At 35.6% G+C, this 25522-nt stretch overlaps 3 protein-coding genes and 1 long non-coding RNA gene across 5 annotated transcripts; 2 read left to right on the forward strand and 2 right to left on the reverse strand.

Moving 5' to 3' along the window:
* The first annotated feature begins 3312 nt into the window (after nt 1–3312).
* On the forward strand, nt 3313–7929 carry LOC103454091 (general transcription and DNA repair factor IIH subunit TFB4). 2 transcript variants are annotated; one of them, XM_008393677.4, is made up of 12 exons: nt 3313–3544; nt 3630–3718; nt 3820–4093; nt 4349–4395; nt 5027–5064; nt 5160–5205; nt 5659–5712; nt 5825–5893; nt 6091–6167; nt 6824–6919; nt 7417–7490; nt 7595–7929. In XM_008393677.4, exons 1-11 carry the CDS (start codon nt 3514–3516, stop codon nt 7487–7489), a joined length of 894 nt encoding a protein of 297 aa, XP_008391899.3. In that variant the 5' UTR covers nt 3313–3513; the 3' UTR covers nt 7490; nt 7595–7929. The 2 variants fall into 2 exon arrangements, with proteins under 2 accessions (XP_008391899.3, XP_028949592.2); XM_029093759.2 differs by having other exon boundaries at nt 7630–7929.
* A 91-nt stretch (nt 7930–8020) lies between these two features.
* On the reverse strand, nt 8021–10194 carry LOC103454092 (uncharacterized). The gene is made up of 6 exons (XM_029093760.2): nt 9804–10194; nt 9570–9681; nt 9259–9470; nt 9146–9173; nt 8605–8713; nt 8021–8334 (listed from the first exon to the last, which is right to left on the reverse strand). Exons 1-6 carry the CDS (start codon nt 10056–10058, stop codon nt 8253–8255), a joined length of 798 nt encoding a protein of 265 aa, XP_028949593.2. The 5' UTR covers nt 10059–10194; the 3' UTR covers nt 8021–8252.
* Nucleotides 10195–11148: 954 nt separating this feature from the next.
* LOC103454094 (uncharacterized) lies at nt 11149–17877 on the forward strand. The gene is made up of 9 exons (XM_008393681.4): nt 11149–11433; nt 12350–12455; nt 14024–14328; nt 14559–14664; nt 14757–15248; nt 15330–15409; nt 15492–15616; nt 16476–16745; nt 17321–17877. Exons 1-9 carry the CDS (start codon nt 11321–11323, stop codon nt 17341–17343), a joined length of 1620 nt encoding a protein of 539 aa, XP_008391903.3. The 5' UTR covers nt 11149–11320; the 3' UTR covers nt 17344–17877.
* Nucleotides 17878–19370: 1493 nt separating this feature from the next.
* On the reverse strand, nt 19371–20051 carry LOC139192103 (uncharacterized). The gene is made up of 2 exons (XR_011575921.1): nt 19759–20051; nt 19371–19638 (listed from the first exon to the last, which is right to left on the reverse strand). It is a non-coding gene; the product is annotated as an uncharacterized lncRNA (long non-coding RNA).
* Nucleotides 20052–25522: the final 5471 nt, after the last annotated feature.

Here is a 25522-nt window from a genome sequence, read left to right on the forward strand (position 1 = left end):
TCAATTTTTCGTCGAGTCATATGCTACGTGTAAAATTTATGTAATACATGAGCGTTGAAACTTTGATTTATCAGTCAACATTTATTTACCAAAATTTCGATGTCTACAGCGATCTTGAAGAATATACAAAGAAATTTGACGGTTGGATCGTTGAAATTAGAATTCGTATCCCATCAAGTTCAACTGCATATATATTTATTAAGTAGATTTAAATTTTTTTATTTTGTACGTATAACATTTAAGAAATTGAATGGTATATATATTTAACCCGATCCAATGGTCACTAATTTTTAATATTTAATTTAATATATATATATATATATATAATGATTATAGTTTTTTGGTGTATAAAATTGTTAAATTAATATATATATATATATATATATATATAATTATTATAATATTTTTTTAGGGTTATAAAATTATAAAATTAATATTTTGCTTATCGTGTATCGTGTTACCCACATGTATACCCGAACCAACCTGTTTTCTTAATTGGTGCTTATCGGGTTACCCGATAACGACCTGATTCGTTATCGTGTCGACCCAAACACTTGTTAATTTCGTGTCGTGTCGTGTCAGAAATTGACAGGCCTACATACACCCCACATTTTCTACATATACCCCACACTCTTCATATCTTAAAAAAGAAAAAAAATTTAGCCCTCCCCCTTCTCCAACAAGAACCAGCCACAATGATTATTCTTCTTCTTCCATGCCATGCCAAATGTTGATTAAAGAGTAACATTGCTTTGATTAAAAACTTGAGGTCACAACATTTAAAGGAAAGGCCAATGCTTCAGTTCCTCCATTTCTTTTTGTTCGGACTTCAACCCAGGATAAGTAGGACAATATTGCGAAACCTAAAAGATGTGTACGCAAAAGAAAGGGACAACCTTTCCGAGCTCTCCTCGAAAATATGTGGAAACCATATATCCTTAAAACAAGACTTGCAAATGAGGGCCTTTGTATTGCTTCTCTAAGCCGAATAGCCAACTAATAAGACTAATTAAGGGGTTACTTAATTTGGTATGGAATATTGATTTGATTGAAGGAATCAGGTTCAGAAAGATGGGGTGGGGACAAAAGTTGGGATAAATTGATTGAATATCAATTATCAATGTGAAGTGTATTTGGTTTTGGATTAACTCTGATGAATAATTTTCTTCAGTCAACGTCTTTGTAGTTTTATTGATTAGGGTTTTGTTCTACGTACAATGGAGACGGAATGGTTTTGAGAGTTGAAGAAGATAAATAATATTGGGATGTGTTATTTGGGGTGTATTTAGAATTATTTTAAATTTTTTATAATCTTATGAGGTCGAAATAGTCATTGCATATTAAGGCATACAAGTTATTTAACATTAAATTTTAATATGGGGTGTATTCAATATTATGTGGGGTGCTAATAAAAAAAGCCTTTGTTCAAACATCCACACAAAATCCCCTTTCGCCAAACAATTCTTCCTTTTTTTTTTCTTTTTATCCACCTATGCATTTGTGTTTAAGAATGGGGTAGGTTGTATGGTTTTACATGTTCTTTCATGTGGTGCATATGTGTAAGAATGAAGTATATTTAGTGATTTTTCATTATTAATGGATTTAAATATGTTCTAGCTAAAATAACTATAAAAATATATTAAGATAATATACGATAATTTTATTTTTAACCCAACCACTGGAGTTGGTTTTAGGTAAGGTCTGATATTTTTCTTAATCTTTCTCTTTTTACTTTTAAGGAAAACTAACGAAAAGAGTTTGAAAACTTTGAGTTTTAATGATAATGACAAAATAAATGGTAAAATGAATAGTATCATAACTGATTTTTTAGTGTAAAAATATGATTTTTCGTTAAAATGAACAGTACCGGAATTTTTTCGTGAAAGTTCCTTTACTTTTATTCCATCAAAAGGCATTTTTATTCCAAGAAACATTGCAAAAGGACAATAAAAAAGCAAAAGCGGTGATGGGTCATTGAAGTGAAGCATTAAGCATGAAGTTCATCTATATGGGCAAACCAGTGGTGGTTTGATTCTTTTATCTTTTTATTACCATTCTACATTCTGTTTTTTACTTCTATTTTTATACATTCATTTTTGTTTATATATATAAGGATGTTAGGAATGTCAACTTCTTAGATCAAATTTGGTAAATCATATGATGTGCTTATGGATAATTAGATTATTATTATTAAGTGTTGTTAAACATACTTATTTTCTATTACGGATACATCATATGATTTGCAAATTTAATTTAAAAAGTTTGTCTATTAAACATTACTTATAAATATATGGATCCCTATATTTATGCCTTCTTCATCTATTGCACATTGGAGCTGTACGTGATACATGAACACTTGAAAAAAAAATTAACATTATATTTCTTTTTGATTTTCCCTCATCTTATGCAAATTTTTAACATTATATAATTATACCAAAAACGCTTTCATCCCTGTTAAAAGTACGTGTAAACGAATATTTAGTTTTTCAAAACTGTCAGTTGACTTAACTTTTAAGATAGCAAACACTAATTACCTTCTATTGATTATAGTATTTTGTAAAACAAGGTATTTTCTCAATTTGGAGTTTTTCCTAATTAAATTATTTAATTTCTAAACAAAATTCTAATAGTGGAAATTATAGTTGAGAGTGTCACATCCCGGCCCGGGCGGATCACTTTCCGGACCCGTTCCACCATTGTAGCACGATATTGTCCGCTTTGGGCTTACCATTCCCTCATGATTTTATTTTTGGGAACTCACGAGCAACTTCTCAGTGGGTCACCCATTCTGGGAGTGCTCTGGCCTCCTTCTCGCTTAACTTCGGAGTTCCTACGGAACTCGAAGCCAGTGAGCTCCCAAAAGGCCTTGTGCTAGGTAGGGATGAGAATATACATTTAAGGATCACTCTCATGAGCGATGTGGGATGTTACAATACGCTTGAATTCTAGGATCGGGGTGTGTCAGAGAGGCTATCGCAACAATTGAGTTAAAGTTGATGGATCATTACTCTAATTGAGTTAAAGTTAAGCGACTATTTCTCCAATTAGATTAAAGTCAAACGACAATTTCTCCAATTAAATTAAAATTGAAGGACCATTGCTACAATTTTTCTCATTTGGTTTTCCATGTTTTCTCTTTGATTTAGCCTCACGTGCGTGACAAGTGGCTCATTTTGAAAAAAATTCTAAAGGAGTTGACAAAAATAACTATAGCTGCATGTTTTGATGAGTTAAGAGACCAACGATCATAAATTTTTAGTTGAGAAATCATTACTCAAACTTTTTAATTGAGTTAAATTATGGGAACATAGCAACAATTTACTTAAGACCTAATATACGTTCCTCAAGCACAAATGGGACGCCGAGTTCTGGTTAAGTATTCAGCCAAAACTTAACTAGCGGCGTCGTTCCACCGCAAGCTCCGGCGCGAGGAATTAACCAATAACATAACATCTCTGATCACTGACCAGTGCTCATCGAGCAGTTCAGAAACGCCCACATCACAACTCAGCTATGGCTTCGGCCGCTTCGAAGCTCTACGCCGGTCTCTCTCTCCTCTCTCCGTCTCTAGAAATTCACAGAGACGCGTTCCATCTTCAACCTCTAACCGTTTGATTGTGTGGTTGCAGACGATGTGAGCCTTCTGATGGTTTTGCTGGACACGAACCCTTTCTTCTGGAGCTCATCCAATCTCCCGTTTTCCAAGTTTCTCCCCCACGTGATCCCTAGACCCTAATTCCTCTTTTGGGTTTCTCATAGCAATCTTAGTTTCGTTCGTTCTTTCGAATTGAAATTTAATTTGAATTCGTTTTCGTTTAGGTACTTGCGTTTCTGAACTCGATTCTGCTGCTCAATCAACTCAACCAGGTGGTGGTTATTGCCACGGGGTACAATTCCTGCAGCTACATCTACGATTCTTCTTCGGACTCGAACCAGGGCTCCGATCATGGAAGAATAATGCCGGCGCGGTGCTCTAGCTTGTTGCAGAAGCTGGAGGAATTCGTGATCAAAGACGAGCAATTGTTCAAAGAAGGGTCGAGAGAAGGGATTTCTTCTTCTCTGCTATCCGGGTCTTTATCAATGGCTCTTTGTTGTATCCTTTTATGCCAGTGCTTGTTTAATTTTTGGGGTTTATTGGTATCTCTTTGAAAATGCCCCTTTGCGTTCTATTGGCATTTGATAATGCAGTTTAAGTATATAAGTAGAGTCACCGAAAAAACTTAGGGGTAATGCTTGTTGCATATGAGGAATTGTGTTAGAACTAGTACATAATAGCAGAGATGTTTTGTTTTGTTGGAAGATCTAAGCGTATCCATGCAAAGTTTGCTTAACTGTAGTTGATGAACAGATATACAGAGGGTTTTTCGATCAGGGCCACTTCATCCTCAACCTCGCGTGAGTATCATTGTAGTTTGTTGTGTAATTGTTCAATATCTGTTTGTTTTGGATGACTGGCATTATAATCGTGTCCATACCTTGACATTGATAACATACTATAGTTATAACTTCTTTGCTGCAAATCAAGCTTAAGTTTTTATGGCCTTGTTTAGGTTTCATGAGCCATCAATTTGATGTGTATTTCTACGTAATATGGAATGTATGCAATTCTCTAAGCTGATTAGGTGCAATGACCAGCATACTTGCAAGTGGAATTGTTAATAACCAAAACATGGGTTAAATGCAATTTTTGGTGGATGGTTGCTGTTGGAAGCATGTACCTGTTCTCTAGATATTAGGAGAACCGTATTGTGAGACAATCTTCACTCTCCCCTTCAAAGATATAAATTCCTCTATCTTTTGATTATTTTATCACTACATTAGTGCACCGTTAGTGAGGTGGATTAAAATAAAATTAGATATTTTCTAAGCATCCAATGTTTGGCACCATATATTAACCAAACTCGTCAGCCTTTATCATTTAGGCTTGCAAAATGGATGTATGTTATTTATTTTTCTCTTATCATGTCTTACTTTCCTTTCACAAATGGGTTACCTTTTAAGTAGTGTGACTATGCATGCGATGCAGATTTTATGCTTGCAGGGATCATCGGATGGACCTGAACAGTACGTTCTTCTTTTGAATATTTTCTTTATGCATTTATCTTATTATCTTTCTCATCAAACCTCTTACGTTTTTTTTTTTTGTAATGTCCTTTCAGATATGTTGCAATCATGAATTCAATATTTTCTGCACAGCGTTCTATGGTATGCATTTGATCCATTTTCCTGTTTATCAAAAGCATATGTTTTTCTTGGGACTATTCTTCAATGTCAAATGCACTTTGATTTGTATCATTATTGTCCTTTCTAGTAATCTGTACTTCAATAATTATATATTTGGTTGCCAATGGCAAGGCGCTATTTGGAAGTTACAAATTTTTGACTTACTGCCATAGACAATCTTTAATTTTTCTTCTAAAAGATGATTGTATACAATCAACTGATTTGAAATCCAAATTTGCTCTCCTGTTGGAGTACAATAAACAATATCTGTAGCTGTTTGGCCAAATAACCATTTGACAGTTTCTCCCAGTTGCTTTCTCTCTCATCGTTAGGCATTTCATTCAGCAAATATATAGTTAATTCAACTTTCCAAAAATCCAATAGTTGCTTAAAAGTCATGAATATCAAATTATCATTGATATACTTACACTGCAGGTTCCTATAGATTCTTGCTATATGGGATCGAGCAACTCTGCCTTCCTACAGCAGGTAGCTTGTCTTTAGAGCGTCTTTTTGATATATACTTTTTTTAGTATTTGAAACATAATTAGCTTTATTCTTATGTCAGTTTTACTGAATGCTTTTGATGGATGAGAAACAGGCTTCATATATTACTGGTGGTGTGTATCTGAAGCCCCAACAACCAAATGGACTGTTTCAGTATCTCTCGGTAGGTTAAGTACTTAAATTTCGTGATGTTGATACATCTTAACCTTGTGTTCACTTGTTTACCTGGTGCTTGGCTAAACAAAATTGATTTGGATTGGGTGTCAATGTGTCACTGTTTTCCATCTTGTGTTAATCACAATTTTTTTCTCGTTTAGTTGCAACTTCTTGGGCTAATGTGTTGTTTTCTCTGATATGCAGACAGTTTTTGCAACTGATTTGCATTCTCGAGCATTTTTACAGCTTCCTAAGTCTCTCGGTGTGGATTTTCGTGCCTCGTAAGTATACTACTTATGCTCATCATTTAACTGTCTTCATTTTGGTTGTTATTAGAAAAGAAAAGACGACAGATGTTCCTAAAATTGATAATTTTCTGATCAGTTTTAAGATTTAGTGCCCTTTTTCTTAGAGGCTAGTATTAGTTTTAAGATTTAATGCCCAATTTCTGGGAGCAAAGAGGAAGGTTGTGCCCATATGCCGATCTTTCATGAAAAAATAATATTTAAAAAAAAATACATTCTAAGTTTCTAGGCTTATCCTTCTGAAACTCATGGTTTACAGAGATCAAAATATTGATGCGAATTAATTGTTTGAATGTGTAGTTTAGTTGGTCAATCTGTATAACTTTTGTACAAGGGTTTGTCTCAGATGGTGGTTCCCACTTTCCAGAGATTCATAGTGATATTTAGATGTTTGGTAATAATTGACCTAGTCAAATTACTAGATGTAATCATATAATTCTTTTGTAGAGAAAAATATTTCACCAACGTATTCATGGTTGAACTGATGGTCGGGAAAATGATTTTGCGTTATCATGCTGAATTTCAGTGCTTAGATTATTGTGCAAATAGGAAAAGAAGCAAGAAAACAAATGAAATTTTTTTGGCTCTGCATATTCTGTGTATCATATGTTTTGATTGATTGAATTTTGCAGGTGTTTTTGCCATAAGAAGACAATAGACATGGGCTACATTTGTTCTGTGTGCTTGTCCATTTTTTGTAAGCATCACAAGAAATGTTCAACTTGTGGGTAAGTTACCTCGTCTATATGTAGATTACACTGTTAAAAGTGGATTAATCAAACCTTTGATTGACAAGAAGAGCTCATATCATAATGATACGAATGATAGTACAGCTTACCCTGTTTCTTGTTTTAGTTAGAAATTCTAGCTGAAGATACCCACAAATTTTACGTACATATGTTAAGTAATTGAGATTTTCCAGCGGGTTTTGTTTCGTTTATAGTGAGAGTAATGAAACTTGTGAAAAATAATTGGAAGTTTTCATTTTATTTTGCTTTTATTTTTAGTAAGTTTGAGAGATCTAGGAGGAAAAGAAATAAGTCACTACGTTTTGCTCTCTCAAACGAGAAACAAAAACTGACAATCAATGCGACAAAATGTTTCTCTTCCATGGCGGTGAGACTGATTGTTTTGTTAATAAGCAAAAGATTCACTGGACCTAGAAATGCTTTGTACTACTGTCATTTCTTTCATCTCTTGAGTTGCGGCTTTGGACTTCCTGCAGGTCAGTATTTGGTCAAGCCCAGTTAGATGCTTCCTCAACATCCAACAGGAAAAGAAAGACGCCAGAGACATAATGTTAGTTCTCCAAAGCATGCTTGATTTCGGGTTCTTCCATATCATCTATACCAGTTAAATGCTAGCGTAATACTGAAATTGCTTTCGTTAACATTTACGGGCAGTAAGTTCTATCCGTTTGGTGTTTGTTTTATGAAAGCTGTCTGGGAACCAGTTTTGCCGAGATTCTTGTACGCCGCCTTGTTGTAGAATTTGGCCACCATAGCGAAGTGCATCACTGTGTTTTGTGATGCCAAACTGCGGCATTTTTGTGGAGAGAAATCTGGCAGGGCTGATTATACGACTTACGGCGAGCTGATAGTTGCTAAGATTCTTTAAACTTTCTTCTTGTGTTCTTAAAGTAGTCATTTGCGCGCCAGAAAGAGCGGTGCATGCGTGTCCCGAATGATTATATGATGCTCAACGACACATAAGAAACTACAAATTGCATTCTACACAATTGTTTTTATTCTTTATCGGCAAATTTGACCTTGTTTTTCCGTTTCATTTTTAGCAATTGCGATTCGTCACTGAAAATTGTTCAATAAGCATTTAGAAAACGACTCCTTCCAGTGAACATATCATCTGGCATGGGTTCGCCATATACTACACGTGCAAACAATCGATGGTTCAATACAATAAATCAGTCAATGAAACCATAGCAGAAACACAAGATCAAGCATTATTTACAATTATTTACATCGGACGGGAATTCTTATAAACAGGCGTGACGCTATTGTACGGTTCCAATCTGAGTTTTTGGCGGCAGTAGGGCTCCCTGCCTCACATTGCTCTCATAATCACTTTGCTGCTTGTGTGCAGCCCCATTGCGGCAAATTTTAATACCGCACGGCTCCTATACAATCTGTGATACAAAGCAACATGATATTCTTAAATTAGTAAGAGACGAGCAACCTCATTCGATACGATTTTCCTACTTTGACGAAACACGTATGAAATATTCTAGGAAAATGTACATGCTATATCTTGGATAATGATTAAGAGAAGCGATGGAAAAGACATCCATTTTTATGCCATTCATTACCAAGGCAGTTGCAGATAATCGAGGCTAACATTCTTCAGAGAATGCTAAGTTGCTAACACAATAGGAAGTAGGTGGGCAAGAAATACTTACCCAGCTAGAGCCAGTCCCCAGGTGGACAACGCATAGAACAACTTCCCCGCATGCCAAATACCCAATACCTTCTCCAATTTGCTGACACCACCCATCGCTTTAGCTACAACTGCAAATTATAGATTCACAAGGATGAGTTTCAATAGACGCATTCTCTATTGCCCACTATATATTCACGCCAAGCCCGAGAATCATTAAATGACAGAGATCAGACTTGGAGATGAGTATCTAGTTCGTGACCTAAACACGAAATTAGAGACATCAAATTTCTTGAAGGAAAGAAACAGAAGTTCAATTCCATTTTCTTGGTTTATGTATCCAAGCTTATCTGATTCATCATTCTCTGCAATAATCGTCTAACCGCAAAGCACAACAAAAATTCGCAATTAGTTATCAAAATTACAGTAAGCATATAGGATTGCAAACTAAGTGGTTCAACATGATTCATCTAGAAACATGTACATAACCTATTATAGCATATTTGGGTTAAGACATTACAAGCACATGGAGAATCAATTGAGAAAGACGAACAAAAACTTACTTTTCTGCAGCTCCTCCGGCGTCAAATTCTGCAATTCCAAGGAAGTAAAAAATCATGAGACCAAAATGAGCAGCATCAAACATCAAGCAAAAAGCTTTTGAGTGGTTACGTACCCGAGCTTTTGGGTTCGACACAATACACTTAGCCATAAAATTGGCAACCCCATCCACCACATGCTCCTCACTAACAACAACATAGTTCTCATTGTCAATCCCACTCCTCTCCTCGACTTTACCCGGAATCATGTCATCCGTGATCCACACCCACCAACTGGGTTCTTCATTGTCGACTTTGATTAGAACTTCAGCTTTCTCCAAATCGCTTTCTAAAATCCAAACATAAATTATAAACAAACCCAATAATTATTACGTGGAATCAAATAGCGTATATACACACACATATATATTTCTATATAGTTATGTACCTGTGGCTGGCTTGAAAGGAAACTGATATTCATCAATGGATTCCTTCTGAAGAGCTTCGATTCGAGTCAAGAAGCTGTTCGATTCCACCGTCGCCACTAACCGAGCATGCAGCTGAAATTTCAAAAAACCCAAATGCCAATTTCAGTTTTTGAATGAAAATTCGAAATCTAATACACAAAGTCAACAAAAGGGTGTCGAATCCAATGGAAAACAATCGACCCCAAATTGCTTACATCAGGAGGGCAATCGTCCAACACCGCAGGCGACTCGGACAGGTTCTGAAGCAGCTTGAGATTCTGCTCCAGGGAGTTCCTCAGCCGCCGATTCTCCGCCCGCAGAGCCTCCAGTTCTTCGTCGGAAACCGCACACTTGGTCCCCTCGTGGTCGTCGTGGTGGAGGTGATGGCGGCCGTGTTCCAAGGCGGTCCACGCCACGTCGGCAACCTCCATCACCGTCTTGGCCACCTCTATCGTTCCATGTCCTCCCATCGCTCTCTCTCTCTCTCTCTCTCTCTCTCAAAAGTTTTGGGTTGCCGTGCTTGCTTCGTTTGTATTGTATCAGAACCCGAAGACGAACGCAACCGGATCTTTGCTGGATTTTGGAGGCAAGGGTAAACTTGTAATTTCAACTAAGAACTATTAGACCAATCTCTAACTCTTACATTAAAACCTAAAATTTTAAAAGAAAACTAACGAAAAATTTAATTTTTTTTTTAATTTTAATGAAAAATGATAAATAAAGTGTAGTGAATAGTACTAGAAAAAAGATAAAAACATGATTTTTCGTTAAAAGTGAACAATACTGAAAATATTTTGTTAAAACTCTTAAATTTTAATTCAGAAACAATTTTTATGTTTTAACTCTTCTTCTTAAATTTTTAGTTTGAAATTATTAAACAATAAATTCAAAATAATTTATTTAAATACAAAAATTAGGTAGACTATCTTAATTTAATTTTATAAATATTTGAACTTAAAAATATTTATTTTCCAATAAGAAATTATTATACCGACATCTTAAAACTTCTAGAAAACTAAAAAAAAATATGAAACACATGAATTTTTTTTTATTTTAGTTGTTAGATTTAAATTTAAACCGTTTAAATTTTTATTATTATTAAATTTGATCATATTAAATTTTAATCGTTGAATTTAATAAATTTATAAATATAAAACAAAACAAAATACGCATCCACAGGCGGAGCGACATTAAGGGCTACCCTGGGCTGTAGCCCAGGTAACTTTTGGTAGAAAATAAAATTTTACATGTAATTTTTATTGATTTTCGAATGTAACCCGTCATATATTTAGTCACTGCTTTGGATTCTCTCAGTTTAATTATATAATACAGTTCACAAACCATCGCTTCTTGGACATGTACAAGTTTGAATTTATTTGAATAACGAAAGTTCTTGGCTCACTTTATGAAAATTTTCTTAAGCTGGCTGATACGGTAAAAAATATAGTATCAAGTTTCTTTGTTTACAATGATTTAAATCTTTAAGCTAGTCCACCGGTGAAAAATTTATAGCTCCGCCATTGTACGCATCTATATCTATTAGCACATCCTGGACTCCGTAGGTTAAAACGTAGAACCGTAAGTGCAGCGTATTGCGATGTGAGCGTATACAGATCAAATTAACCCCGTCACTCTCTCCACCCTCCCCCCCCCCCTCTTTTCCTTTGGCCCTCTCCTCCCACGTTTTAAAACGCACAGAGAAGAAGCTGCGAGAGAGTGGGAGTGCACAGTAATGGTGGAGGATGCGCAAGATGGCGAGAGCCCTCTGAAGGAGACGCACGATATCGAGTCCCAGATTAAGAGTGCTATGCGCTTACGCGTCCCTTACTTCAAAGAACAATCCGAGTAATCTCTCTCTTCTTACTGAATTTGTGTACTTTTGATGAATTTAATTTAAATATTATTTGCGGTTTTTCTTTTCTTTTATGCCAGAATGTGTGATATAAATTCATTTAGGATTGATTTGCACTGAAAGTTTATAACTTTGATTCGTGTGTTTTAGGGTTTAATTATGCGTATTATAACTTAATTAAGGGCCAGTGTGTTTAAGTGTGTGGTTAACTGTTTTTGATATGCTTTGTGTTCTTAGGATTGGTGTGTTTAGTTGTTTTGTTTAGGGTTTTGAAGCTTCTGAGTGTTCTATACGCTCTATGCTTCGGTTGGGTTCGCAGAATTACAACGTAACGGACAGAATAAGTGCTTTTGCGCTTGGTGTAGGTGAAATTCGTACATTTATGTGAAGTAAAGAACACCTTGCGCTGTCATATCTCCGCATTTTTTTTCGAAAAACAAAGCAAAAGAACATAGGTCAGGGAATTCCTTTCAGTAATCCAACGCTTAGTATTGTTCCAGTCATTTCCTGCTACGGGAATGATTTATTCTTTAGCATTCCTTGCTCTAATTTGTATGGTAATACTTGACTTTCTTCATCTATTTTAAACCCTAACCCTGGAAACTGCAAAATGAGTTCTAAGAATTCAACTTCCCAGTGATTTTGTATCTGCTTAGTGACAATTTTCAAAATAAGCTTTGGTGGATGAAGCCAATGCGCTCAACTTTCGCGACCATGAGGCGAGATTTCTCTTCCCAATCGTAACTTGATTGCAGTGGTTCATTGCTTGAAAGTTTGGTTGAAATTATTTCAAAGGGAAGCTTAAGAAAGTTGAAATTGTAAAGTTAGTTTAGATGCACTTGTGGGCTGAGCATGTTGAACCCCCATCCAAGGTTGGATTACTTTATAAAGTTATATTTTCATGTGCAGTTCTTTGACTTTTGAGGGCGTCCGAAGAGTCTTAGAGAAAGACTTGGGCTTGGAGACATTTGCGTTGGATGTGCACAAAAGATTTGTCAAGGAACATTTGGTGGAGGTATGTCTTTCATTATCGAAGCTCGTTGTTCTCGTTTAGCTTGACTATAGTGTACTTGGTCATAACATCATCATTTTTATTATGTTTTATTTCAAGCACTTTGAATTATGCATTGAAGAGTTTCATGGTAGCTTATTATGTTCCCTTTGTTAAATTTTGTATGGGCCATTTACTGTTTCTTCAATACTTTTTCATTGTAGTGTTTATTTATTTGTGTCAATCAAAAATAGTTCCCTGCAAATGATTTCTGGACTGGAAATATTCTTACGTGTTAAGTTTTCTTCTATATTTGTTTTGAATGGAACTTTTTTCCTTCTGCAGGAAATTTTCTAGATTCATGAGCATTAGTTTTTCTCAAGTAATTTCTTCTAGAGGAAACAGATACGTATCATTAAATTGATTTCTTTATGAAATGAAAATCAAGTAAAAGATATGCTAGAAAGAGTTGCCTAAAGTGAAAGTTTAGAAATTTTCAAAGGCTCCACTTGTTTTGTCAATTTGTTTCCAAAAAGGTAAGGCTTTTTATTTTAAAACTTTCTTGATATATGTTTTACGTTCGATGGATTGTACAAAACTACACTTTGGATCATATTTGTTTTTGACTCAACAAAAAGAAAATATCTTGTCTTGTTCTTGAGAATTTCATGTAATTGAGATAATTTCAGAAAGATTTTCTGACTCAGACATTTCCCCTTGAACTATCTAATGTGGCTAGCCCTGTCCCATCTGGTCTTGGATTTGGGCTGGGCTGTGCTTTGACTCTATGGAAGGGGTAGGGGCAGGCCACCATCAAGTCTCGAGCCTGAGGGCCATATGCTGATGCATTTACCCAAGCTAGTTTTACACGTCTCCCACAGTATCCATTTGATGGTTCTGGGTATTTTGATATTGGCATTTTCTTGATTACTTTGAATTAATAGGGTGTGGTCTCTGGGACTCTTGGCTATGGCTTGGAAGTTCATGTTTGTACCCGTGCATTTGTAATAGACTCTGAAAATTAGATTTAATGGTTGGGGAGTGACTGGGTGTCTGGGTGCTTTAATTTTTCCCAGAGATGAAGGTTGAACATTTAAGTGATCATGCAGGATGAGATTTATGAGAAACTTGGATGTTACTGCAATGTATTTTTTAACTGGGGTGCATGCATGTTTATCAGATCTAATACCCGTCTGCAGAATTTCTGTGCCTAGTCCAAAGTGCTAGTAGGGCTTCAAATTAACAAAAAAAATCTTTGAACCAACAAGCCAAATAGGAGACCCAGCAAGCTATACGGTTTAGAGCAAGTGATGCTTCACCATAACCCTGAGGGCATCTGCCATGAGCTTGTCAAGTGCTCCTGGTCCATTCAATCACCATATCCAAAATTTCCTGACTCCAGCTTATCCCCATGATTTATCATTTGGGAGCATGCCACTTTCCCTTTTGCTGCGAATGTTATATTTCTTGTGTTATTTCATTTTATGTTGTATTAATTTTTTAGTTTATTTATTTATTATTGATTGGAGTCCAAATGTTTTCTCATGAAATATGTCATCTCTTAATTGCATTTATTCTTTTCAAAATGCTAGGTCTTAGAAGGTGCTGGTGATGACAATACCTCAAAGACATCGGGGGAGACTGATGAAAAAAGTTTGGTTAAAGGAGAAGTAGCAGAATCACTCAAACGAAAGTCAAATAAAGACGCGAAGGAAACCTGTTCAGAAGATGAGGAGAAAATGGAAGACTCTCCTGTAATGGGGCTGCTGACAGGGCATACAGTGGTGAAAACTGGAACTGAAGAAACTAAAACTACCAACCAAAATAAGGCTCCAACTGAGAGTGTGATAAAGTCAGCCCTTAGAAAAAGGGGTTCTTATATCAAAGCTAATTCCGAGTATGCTACATCTTTCTTTGAACTGATTATCGGTTATTGCTTTTGACAAAAGAAAAAAGATTACCTGTTATTGCTGTCAATTGCATTAGTATACTAATTTTCATGTATATTCTTTCTCCCCTTTTGATTGGCATTGGAATCTATTTGACTTTTGTCTTTAGATGTTAATTTTCATTGTTGTCAGTTGAGTAAAAGAAGTACTCATTATTTATTCCTTCCTCTAACTACAGAAAGATTACTCTGGCTGGACTTCGCCGACTTTTGGAGGAAGATCTTAAGCTTGAGAAATATACTCTTGACCCCTTTAAGAAGTTTATAAGTCAGCAACTAGACGAGGTAAGATAATTTTGTGTCAAAGCATCTTGAAATTATAGAAGTGAATACGTCTATCGCTGGTGGTCATACTTTGCATATATTCTCTTTTTCAGGTTCTAGAATCTTGTGAAATTTCTGAACCTGCTACAACTGCCAAGAAAAATGTTCTGAAAAGTGCTAAAAGAAAAGCATCCACTAAGGTCAGAAGCGATGAGAGTTCTGGTTCTTTAGATAATAAAGGTAGTGAGGAAGAAGATGAAGTAAAACCTAGAAGCAAAAGTGCTCCAAAAGGAAAGATGCAGAAAAATGCTCAGAGAAAAGCATCCACTAAGGTCAGAAACAATGAGAGTTCTGGTTCTTCAGATAATGAAAGTAGTGAGGAAGAACATGAAGTAAAATGTAGAAGCAAAAGTGCTCTAAAAGGAAAGATGCAGAATACTGATGGTCATAAGAAACGGAAAAGAATGGCTAAGGAGACTAACGTGTCTGGAAAGAAGAGGATCAAGCCTCCTCAAAAAGAACCAGAGGACAAAAGTGACGCAGAAGACACTGGAAATGTCTCTGAAGATGATTGCTCTCAGTCATCTGCTGAAAAACCTATAAAGGTAATTACTTTGTATGTTTCTGAAGTCACCATAAAAGTAGGCTTTGTCTATTATTGAATCATACTGTTTATCAAATTGTAGAAGAAAGAAGTTTCAACAACACCTGCATATGGGAAACGTGTGGAGCATCTACGATCAGTTATCAAAGCATGTGGAATGAGGTTTTCAATCTTTGACTCTATGCATAGATAGACTTGCATCCTTGTCGTTGTTACATTATGATGTTTATTGTCTGTTATACAGTGTTGCCCCTTCAGTTTACAAGAAAGTGAAGCAGGTGCCTGAGAACAAACGTGAAACTCACCTGATAAAAGAGTTAGAGGAGATACTCTCTAGAGAAGGATTATCTGCACATCCCTCTGAGAAAGGTGAGTTTTTTAAAATGTAGCCTTTGATGGCGATACTTGGAATATCAACTGTGGATATGATTTGATATAATTTACCAAGATGTTATAAAAGGGAAACTTAGCTAGGTTTGATCTGGGAATTTGGATTTAGGATTGACATGGAAGTTGTGATGCACAATGTTACTTGAAGTCTTTGAGAATGCCGAATCATAATCCTTAGTTTGTCCTTATCATCTTCACATGCATGGCAATGTCAATCCCCATGGATGGCATCGGATTATGTGGATTCAGATGAGCTCTCAATGGGTTAGAGACTGAGAGCATTAATTGGGTCACATATGTTGATTCTTTAGTATACAAAGAAATACAATGAATGCATTCAGGGCCAGTTTGGGATTGCTGTGCTTTTTTAAAAATCTGTTTTTGTTGTGCTTTAAGAATATTTAGTTGTAAAATAAAGCAATTGAGTGTTTGATAAACTGTATTTTTAAAACTGTTGTCAGTATAAAAAGTAGTGTAAAAGCGTTTGATAAATTATACAATAAGTGATATAATTGTATATAATGAGGTTATCTATGATTCTTCCTACTTGTTTGCCTAACTTTAAAGTGAAGCATTTTTTGGTGAAAAAAAGGAATACCAAACGGGGCCTCATTGGGTCATGTCCATCTACGATTCTTCCTACTTTTTTGCCAGAAAATACCTTAGAAATTATTCTTGCGAGTGTCAATCATTCTCCATGAATTAGGTCAAGAGACCCACCCCACCCTTACAGTCAAGGGTCTTATGACCTTCCATGGGGGTGTGGTTTCACCACACATCTTTTATCCTGACTTTGACACGCTTGTAAGGATTCTTACCATCTATTATCTTATTTCAGAAATCAAGGAAGTCAAAAAGAAAAAGGAAAGGGCAAAAGAGCTCGAAGGCATTGACATGAGTAACATTGTAACGAGCTCACGTAGAAGGTCCACAACTAGTTTTGTGCCTCCTCCAAAGCCCAAAATACCAGTTGAAAGTGATTCTGATGATGCTGAAAGTTCAGATGATGACAATGATGAAGCTGATAACAGTGACAAGGAAGAGAATGAGGTTGAGGACGAGGACATTGAGGATAATGGTAATAGTGACGACAACCATAGTGATGAGGGTAAGTGTTAATTCAAGAACTTTAATGTCATTTACCTATTATAAATGGAAGCTAGGGCAATGAGAGATGAGAATTTTATGATTTACGGTGCTTCTGCAATGTTACATATGCATTCTTTATGCATTTGACAAGGTCAAATCATTGCGGGTTGTGGCTTCCGTACTTTACCAATGATTCTAGCATTTATATTAATCAAAACTGGTAAGATTGTGTAACATCCTACATATGGAGCTAATGGAGGCATTCGATGTCAATTAATATATAATCTCTAAACAAAGATTTTTTTTTCTTTTTCCATTAAATGCTTGCTCAACGTCCATTTAATTTAAGAAATCTCTGCCCTCGGTTAGTTCATTGATCAGAGTTATGTGATATCAGTGTAAAGAATAAACTTCAGCAAAATGAAGTAATGAACTTCAGGATATAGTAATTTGAGCAGATTAAGCTTGTAACGGGGAGTCGTAAATACAAGTTCAAATGTTCGTGTTGGTGGTATTAGTACATATGCATGTATACTAAAAATAATTGGATTCATACAAAGTGATTCTGACGAAGTCTTTCCTTAATTTATGCAGATGAAGCTGATGACAGTGATTAAGTTTTAAACTATTTATGTACAATGTAGAGTCAGAATTGCCTTATTCTGATATTTCTTATGGGTGCGGGACAAAAAAGCAGTGATGAAGTTGGACGAATAACTTTCAGTTATATTACCGAATAATCTTGTTACTCTTGCCGCCATAACAGCTCTTTGCACATCAGAAGCAGGGATGATAGTTCTCTCAACAAATTGGTTTCTTGGGGTGGTTAAAGCAGACACCCATCTTGCTGCAGTTCGCATAAAACCTTTCTTTTGAAATTGGATTGAGCAACATCCGACAAGCATTTTTCTCAACTTTATCTGCTTTTAGTGACATGTATTGCGACTTTTTTGTTCCCTTTCGATGCTAGGGTATTTTTGTAGTGTTCAATTTACTGTAGCTGGAAGATTGATCGTTGGTCATGGTTAATGTGGAATGCAGGCTGTTGTTAGGAACATTCGTCTTCTTGCATACGGTTCAAGTTTGATGCTATGACTTGGCTCGTTAACGCCTTAGGGAAGGAAAAGTAAAGAAAGGAAATTAAGAGTAAATTGTATTCAGTAATGTAGTTTTGCGACTAATGACTGTCAATTTACACTCAGTAGCGAACCACGACGACATCATTGAACGGGGCAAGTTCATTCTCATTGTCCAACAGAACCTTCAAGCTAAACCTGCCATTCTACTGGTTAGGCCCTGAGGGACCTTGAGCCTGAACAATTTGTTTGTAGATTATGGGCTGGTTTGGTATTGTTGTGTTTTGAAAAAAAGTTGCTTCTGATGTGCTGTGAGAATAAGTAGCTGTGAAATAAAGCAGTAAAGTGTTTGGTAAATTTTTTTGTAAAAGTGCTTTTGAAAAAAAAAAAGCAGTATTATAGTGTTTAGTAAACTTTTATGTAAAACAGATATGATAAAAGCTGGTTTTTCAAAGCTGGGTTTTGTAGCTTTGTGTTTTTGGCTTTTTTTTCACCTAAAATGGTGAAAAAAAGCTGAAGCTGAATGTTTACTGAACACAAAAAAGCTACTAACTTTTTTTGATACCCACTTTTTTTCAGAATCACTTCAGTACCAAACCAGACCTAAACAGGAAAGGATGCCTTAGGGTCAATCCCATTTTTTCTTCTATGACAGTCAACTGCTTGACAACTTCAGCATAAAAGCTAATGTTACCTCATCATTCAGATTCTCAACGAAGCAGAATTCACGCAAACAGCTATCGTAGGTCTTGAGTACTAAGATTTGATGTTTAATTCGATAACGCTTTATAGAAATATTCTACTACATCAATCCAGATAGGCATTGAAGGGATCAAGTTTCCAAACTTAGCTATCCCTTCAATGGATGCAGGACCCAAATAGTTGACATTATGTTTCTTGTCTGGAGAGGCAATGTATCTAAATAGCGACGACGTCAGTTTAGATCCCGTTTCATTAAACGCAAATAAACATGTATGAAGATGCGGAATGTTCTTGTTGATTTTCACTACTTAAACCAGTACAATGCCATAAAATCAAGTTCTGTTCCAAGATACTAATCGCGTGTTGCAAGACACTAATTGCAAGTTGACGAAAGTCACTGGAACGAGATTGTGAATGAGCAATTGAGCATTTCAAAAGCTCACAACTAGAAGTAGTAAAACAACCAGTGAAAAGGATGAATTGACATACTGTAGCAATTTCGGGTTCCAAAAGTTCTGAGCTTGATGCGATAAATTTGACGTATTGTGAGTTCCCTTCTACCGTAACACAGAGTGCCGAATGGCTAAAGATGTAAACTTTGCAACCTTGAACAATTTCACGAAAAGCAATGCGGTCATAGAAAAATATGTGCACAACACAGATAGCAACTTGTCGATCTTCCTTCTTCTTACAAACCCAAAAACCAAAAGGGATTACAAATAAAATTGTATGCCGTCTGATTTGATAATTTCAAAACATATCAAAATCACTACAGCACCACACTCCTCGTTGACAAAGCGATATACTAAACTAATTTGATGTATGCCAAGGGGAATTCGAACTCGGGAATGACTAGGACTAGGATATGAAAGAAACTGAATTTCTGGTGTATTCAATAATGACAGTACAAAAGTAACCCAATTTAGGGAGACATGTAAACACAAGCACCTATTAGAAGGAATTATGTACCTTCAATAAAAAAAAGACTAACAGAAAAATATGAAATTGAAAGACAATAACTCCAAATAGTATTGAAAATTTTGAAACAGCAACTTACACAGACTTCTCCTTCTGCGGGTTCCAATGTGACTCTTCTTCCTGGATACTCAGGCGTCCCTCTATGGTCCGTACTGCCTGATAACAACAAACCCACCAAGCAAATTGAACAGATTGCAGATTACAATATTTGTATATATGTATGCATGTAGAGAGAGAGAGAGAGAGAGAGAGAGAGAGAGAGAGAGAGAGAGAGACCTTGGTAGAAGACACGGCGATAGCCTTTGTTGAAGCCGACGAGGCACTCGTCGTAGTTAAAACCAGCCTTCCAGATAAGAGAGCCATACCCAAATACCCACATATCGTCATTTTTTAGCTTTTCTGATCAAAATTATTCCCCGGCTCGTCACTTCTTCTCCAGCAGGAGAAGTGGATTACAGGGAATTGGGTAAAAACGCTGATGTAACCTTGTTTATGTCTTTTGGGGAAGTAAAGCTGATGCGAATGGAGAGCGGAGCGGAGTAGGAACAAAGAGGGGCATTGTTATGAGCGCCTATGCCATGTAGTTTCCAATCTCAATTTTCGCTTCCAATGGAAAGTTGCCATGTCAATACAAATTTTGCATATGTCAAATGCACTGTACTAAAAATCCCCACTAGGCGGTTGGTTACCGTCCCGATTAATACCTAGGTATTTGAAAATTAAAAAAGGGCGTCTAGACCACCTAAACCCGCCTAGACACCTATTTAGGTTGCAACACTTAGATAGAAAATAAATAATTTTCCTTTTGTGTATTGTTTCCAATAAATTGTAAGAAACTTATTAAACACTTAAATAAACACACATTATATGTTTGCTCTTCATGTTTTTCATTATGTTCCAATACTTCATAATATATGTTATTCTATTTTCTAGTTTATGATGAAATTATATATATTTTAAGTATAAACATATACTTATTTACACGAAACATAATAGATTTACTTAAATCTGCCTAGTCTACCTAGACGCCGGCCTAGATTTGCCGAGCCGCTTAGGCGTTAGGACCCAACCCTTCTCCCGACTAGCATCTAGCGTTTTTTAGAACCTTAGTAAAATGTGCATGAAAATAGAACCATGCTATTCATATCATTTTTGTATAGAGGATATTATTTTAGGATAGTATTAAGTATGGATAAATACTCAACCTTTAAGAGCACGTCTATCCCAAACCCAATTGCGTGACAATTATTGTCCAAAATCAAATAAACTAGCTCCAACCCACTCTAAAAACTCGAGCAATGAATGGGCCCAAAAGTGTCGGACCAAGCAAGCGATGTCTGAACCAACGCTCAAGTGTAAGTTCATATTATGCTGACGTCAACCACATTCTTAATATATATATATTTTTTTTTTTTTTTTTGCGTAAGGTGTGTGCATAACACATATCCGTAGCGCGCACGTTGGTAGACCAAAAAGGCTGGTGGGGCCCAACTTGCAGCGCACTCGGCACTGATTATGCATTCTAACGGTAAAATATATGGATAGTTGGATTTCCAACTGTAACTTTTTTTTCATTTCTATTTCACTGGCTAGTACACGTGGCGTGAGGTAGGCAGTTGAATTTCTAACTCATATAACCCAATAGACCATATTAATTCGTCTTTTTAGCAATACATAATCAAAAAAGGAAAAAGAAAATCCTACTAGCCATTGTGCCCACGTGGCACAACTTTGGTTGTTGGATTGCACAAAAGATTGTATCCCAAGGTCCATATAAATTTGGTTAGAAGAAAAATGTTAAAAAAAGAACAAAATTCTTAATGGATCATGACACATGACTAAGAGACTGGTTACAAATCTAATAAAAAAATGACCACAAAAATTGTAATTTCGGGATAATAACAGTTGATGTGATGGGATTGGTTAAAAATTTTAGTGAAAAATAAACATAATATCATCTTTTTATTAATTTTATAAAATAATAAATTTTTAATGCCTATCGCCTGGGCGATTCATTTATGGGATGGAGATGTATTTACACATTTAGTCACTAAGGCAATAGAGAAAGGAAGAGGATCCTCTCCTGAGCTTAGGATGGGGATCCTCCTGATCACGAAATCCGGACCGTTCAAATTTAATCTAACGGTTCCAAACAGGGAGACCTTCTAAAAGTTATAATAATTGGAACCGTTGGATTAAATTTGAACGGCCCGGATTTCGTAGTCAGGAGGATCCCTATCCTGAGCTCAGGAGAGGATCCTCTTCCATAAAGAAATATTAGCTACCTTCCACATTTACCTTTTCTTACTTACCTTTCTCACTCATCAGCTGACATGTGGAATCCACTACCACATTGAACTATACAATTAATTCTCTAAAAACATAATTTTTTATTTTTCTCACATATACCCTTAATAGCTTTACCAAAAAAAAAAAAAAACATAAATACAATTTTGGGCCCACTACCTATCTCTCTCTCACCTCACCACCCATAACATTTTTAACTTCGTCCACACACAGCAGCTGCCCTGCCTTTGATGTCCAACCTCACATTTTTTTTCATTTTCAAACCTAATACATGTAGCAGTAGACTTTTTTCCTTCTGCTTTCCACATTTGTAATCTCTCACAATCTGTTGTAGAGCTACAACCAATAGCATCACTGTCGTCGTCTCCCTATGATCATGTTAGAATCACTGTTGTCGTCTCCCCATGATCGCATTCTTCCCAACTTTTCTTCTCTAAGCTTTCCTCTTGAACACTTGGCGGCCGCCATGGCCAATGATTAGCCACATCAATCCTTTATTCCCGCCATTAACAATAATGTTTCATTCAACTTTTTTGAATGCTTGTAAATTCAGTATATATCAATGAATGTGGATTGTGGTGATTATTGATTGTTAAGACTTGGAAATTCTCCCATTAGAAAACATTACAGCTCGAAGGAATTGGAAGGGATGAGAGAGAGTTTGAATTTATTATTTATTTTATTAGATTTATTATGGGTAAAAGAGGAAAGAAAGAAATCATGTTTTTAGAGAATTAATTTCATAGTTTAAAAAAGTAGTAGTGGAGTCCACAGGTTAAATGATGAGTGGGAAACGTAAGTAGGCAAAGGTAAATGGGGAGGGTAACTAGCATTCTTCAAGGCAATAATGCCTCTTGTCCAATTGCAATAATGGCCTCTTGCCCAATTGTCTGGGCAATTATTTTCCTAAGGGGTGGAAGCTCTAAGGATGATTTCAAATTGGATCACCTTTATGAAATGTTCTAAATAACAACCTAAAGTGTTAAAAATTAAATATCTGTCAAGTCACCAATGTTAAGTGATGACGTAAACAAATACTAAAACTGGTTTCCACTGATTGTTGTCCTTAGAACCCTACATACTTAAATCGACCCGTTTCAACTAAGTTGAAACCTAAATTTGTGTTGCTAAAAGAAGTTGATTTGGTAACCCAAAGTTGCACGGTAGATGACATGAGAGGTAAAATACATTTCAATATTTGTCCATGCCAGCACTTAACGCTACCGATCTAACAGATGTCCAATTTTCAAAACATTAGGTAATTATTAATAATGTTTTAAAAGATCATGACCAATTTGGAATCACCAATATTTTATCCTTTGAGGTTGTACAATTAAAAACCATGTAGATACCTAATATACGTAAAACATATAAACGATGACTTGAAGAAGCTCCAGTAACAAGCATGGAAGTTGACAACATCGAGATGAAAACATCAAGTCTTCGATGAACTTCTAGCCTTAAGACAATGTTCTATCGGAAGCCTTTGTGTCATGTGTTCTAGGGTTCACAGGGACCGATATTTATATGGGAACTTTAATGAAAAGCTCCCGGTACTATTCACTTTAACGAAAAACCATATTTTTACACTAAAAAGTCAATCCTGGTATTATTCACTTTACCCTTTATTTTGTCATTTTCATTAAAACTCAAAGATTTGAAGTCATTTTCATTAATTTTCCTTATTTATATAGGCCAAACGCTTAAAGTTCCTTCCATAAAGGAAACGTAAAACTTACTTTCTTGGCTTCTAAATTAAGTGTCATAGTCATATTCATATAAGGATTTCATCAATTCTATTTCTAATATAAGACACATAATACAAGATTGATATCTTGAAGAGATCAAAGCACTATCGATATTATTCCTTAAGAATACATTCCTATTACATATAGTAGACCATATTAAAGGTTGATTTATATTGGATAAATCCAATATTCTCCCACTTGGTCTACAAATGTAATATTCATGTCTAACTTGAGATTAGAGACTAATATAACTTTAGTGGCCGTATAAAATGATTTCATCTCATCCTTAATGCAAGTTTCTATCCATTGAATCATTCAACATGGAACTAATAAGGTTGTAAAGTGGTCACAACTTAGAATCTTCATAATCTTGAGATGTTTTCCTCACTATAATTTTGTCTTACTTTATAACATCTCAAATCCTCCTTATTGTAACCAATTGGTTACACTTTATTCTTCTAACAAGCCTGCATACATGCCAATGCAAGTGACTGTCATTCAATGAATGAACTTAGCTTTCTGTAATTTTAAACAAGCATAACAAAATATATAACTCAATGCAAACAAGCAATTTAACCAAAGGCATTAACCTTATGTGAACACACTAAATTAGCAAAATAAAATGTATACCTTCAAACCAATTTAGCAACAAACTACAATCCTCTTTGTGAAAGTAACTCACTTATTTACTGCAATACTTATAGATTACCATCACTCCCACTAATTCAACATATCTAAACTCGAGATCAATCCCATGTTTTCCACATGTTGTTTAAAAGGCACAACCGGCAATGCTTTATTCAAGGGATCTGCAAGCATTGAAGTAGTGTCAATGTAGTTGATTTTGATGAACACTTGTTTGATTTTTCCCAATAAGCTTGTACTTGACATGCATATGTTTGGTCCTTGAACACCTCTTATTATTCTTCGAGTATAACACAATTGTAGTGATGCCTCAAAAGATTTGCAATGGTCCTGCAACAATGTCCAATACACTTATTCCTTCAATGAATTTTCCAATCCACATAACTTGTAAAGTAGCTTCAAAACATTCCATGTACTTAGCTATCATTGTAAAGGTTTTCATGTTCATTTGTTTCATGCTTTTCCAAGAAATTGCACCTTCTGCCATCATGAATATGTAACTAGCAATTGATTTCAGTAAATCTTAGCACCCTGCAAAATCTAAATCACAGTAGCAAAAATCTTCCAGCTTCTTAATTTTTTTGTAAACCAATTTGTAGTCTTTGGTCCTCTGCAAGTACCTCATAACCTTTTTGGATGCAATCCAATGAGCTTGTCCAGGATTGGACTAATATCTCCCTACCAAGCTCACTGAAAAAGCAATGTCTAGTCTTGTACACACTTGTGCATACATTAAGCTTTCAATAATTGAAGCATATAGTTTGTCATTCATTTTTGCTTTCTCAATGTTAGTTTTGGGGGATTGTTCTTTGCTCAATTTGTCTCCCTTGGAAACTGGTACCTCATTATCATTACAATTTGACATACTAAATCTCTTAAGTACCTTTTCAATGTAAGTTCTCTATGATAAACAAAGTAACCCTCTCTTATTGTCACGAGTGATCTAAATTTCCAGTACATATAAGGCTTCTCATATGTCTTTCATTTCAAAATTGTCACTCAGCAGAAGTTTGGTATCTTACAACAAACTTAAATTAGTGACAACAATCAAGATGTCATCCACATAGAGCACTAAGATGATGAAGTGTCTCCTGCTTGACTTAATGTTGATACATTTATCTTTTGAGTTTTCAATAAAGCCATGTACTGTATAACTTCCTCAAATCTCAAATACCATTGCCTAGATGTTTGTTTTAATCTATATATGGACTTTCTGAGTCTACAGACCAAATGCTTTTATTCCACATTGATAAACCTCACAGGTTGTTTATGTAGATTTCTTCCTTAAGTGCACCATTTAGAAATGTTGTCTTAATATCCTTGGTTGTAAGAACAAGTCA

The sequence above is a fragment of the Malus domestica genome, chromosome 15 (genome assembly GCF_042453785.1).
Source record: "Malus domestica chromosome 15, GDT2T_hap1".
NCBI lineage: Eukaryota > Viridiplantae > Streptophyta > Magnoliopsida > Rosales > Rosaceae > Malus > Malus domestica.

Coding starts and splice junctions, on each gene's coding strand:
- LOC103454091 (XM_008393677.4), top strand. CDS start 3,514: ATGGCTTCGGCCGCTTCGAAGCTCTACGCCG. Junction 3,719..3,819: donor TTTCCAAGTTTCTCCCCCAC/GTGATCCCTAGA, acceptor GTTTTCGTTTAG/GTACTTGCGTTTCTGAACTC. Junction 5,206..5,658: donor TTTCTGCACAGCGTTCTATG/GTATGCATTTGA, acceptor CTTACACTGCAG/GTTCCTATAGATTCTTGCTA.
- LOC103454094 (XM_008393681.4), top strand. CDS start 11,321: ATGGTGGAGGATGCGCAAGATGGCGAGAGCCCTCTGAAGGAGACGCAC. Junction 14,665..14,756: donor TAAGTCAGCAACTAGACGAG/GTAAGATAATTT, acceptor TCTCTTTTTCAG/GTTCTAGAATCTTGTGAAAT. Junction 16,746..17,320: donor CGACAACCATAGTGATGAGG/GTAAGTGTTAAT, acceptor TAATTTATGCAG/ATGAAGCTGATGACAGTGAT.
- LOC103454092 (XM_029093760.2), bottom strand. CDS start 10,058: ATGGGAGGACATGGAACGATAGAGGTGGCCAAGACGGTGATGGAGGTT. Junction 9,471..9,569: donor TCCTTTCAAGCCAGCCACAG/GTACATAACTAT, acceptor TTTGGATTTTAG/AAAGCGATTTGGAGAAAGCT. Junction 8,335..8,604: donor TGGGGACTGGCTCTAGCTGG/GTAAGTATTTCT, acceptor TTTGTATCACAG/ATTGTATAGGAGCCGTGCGG.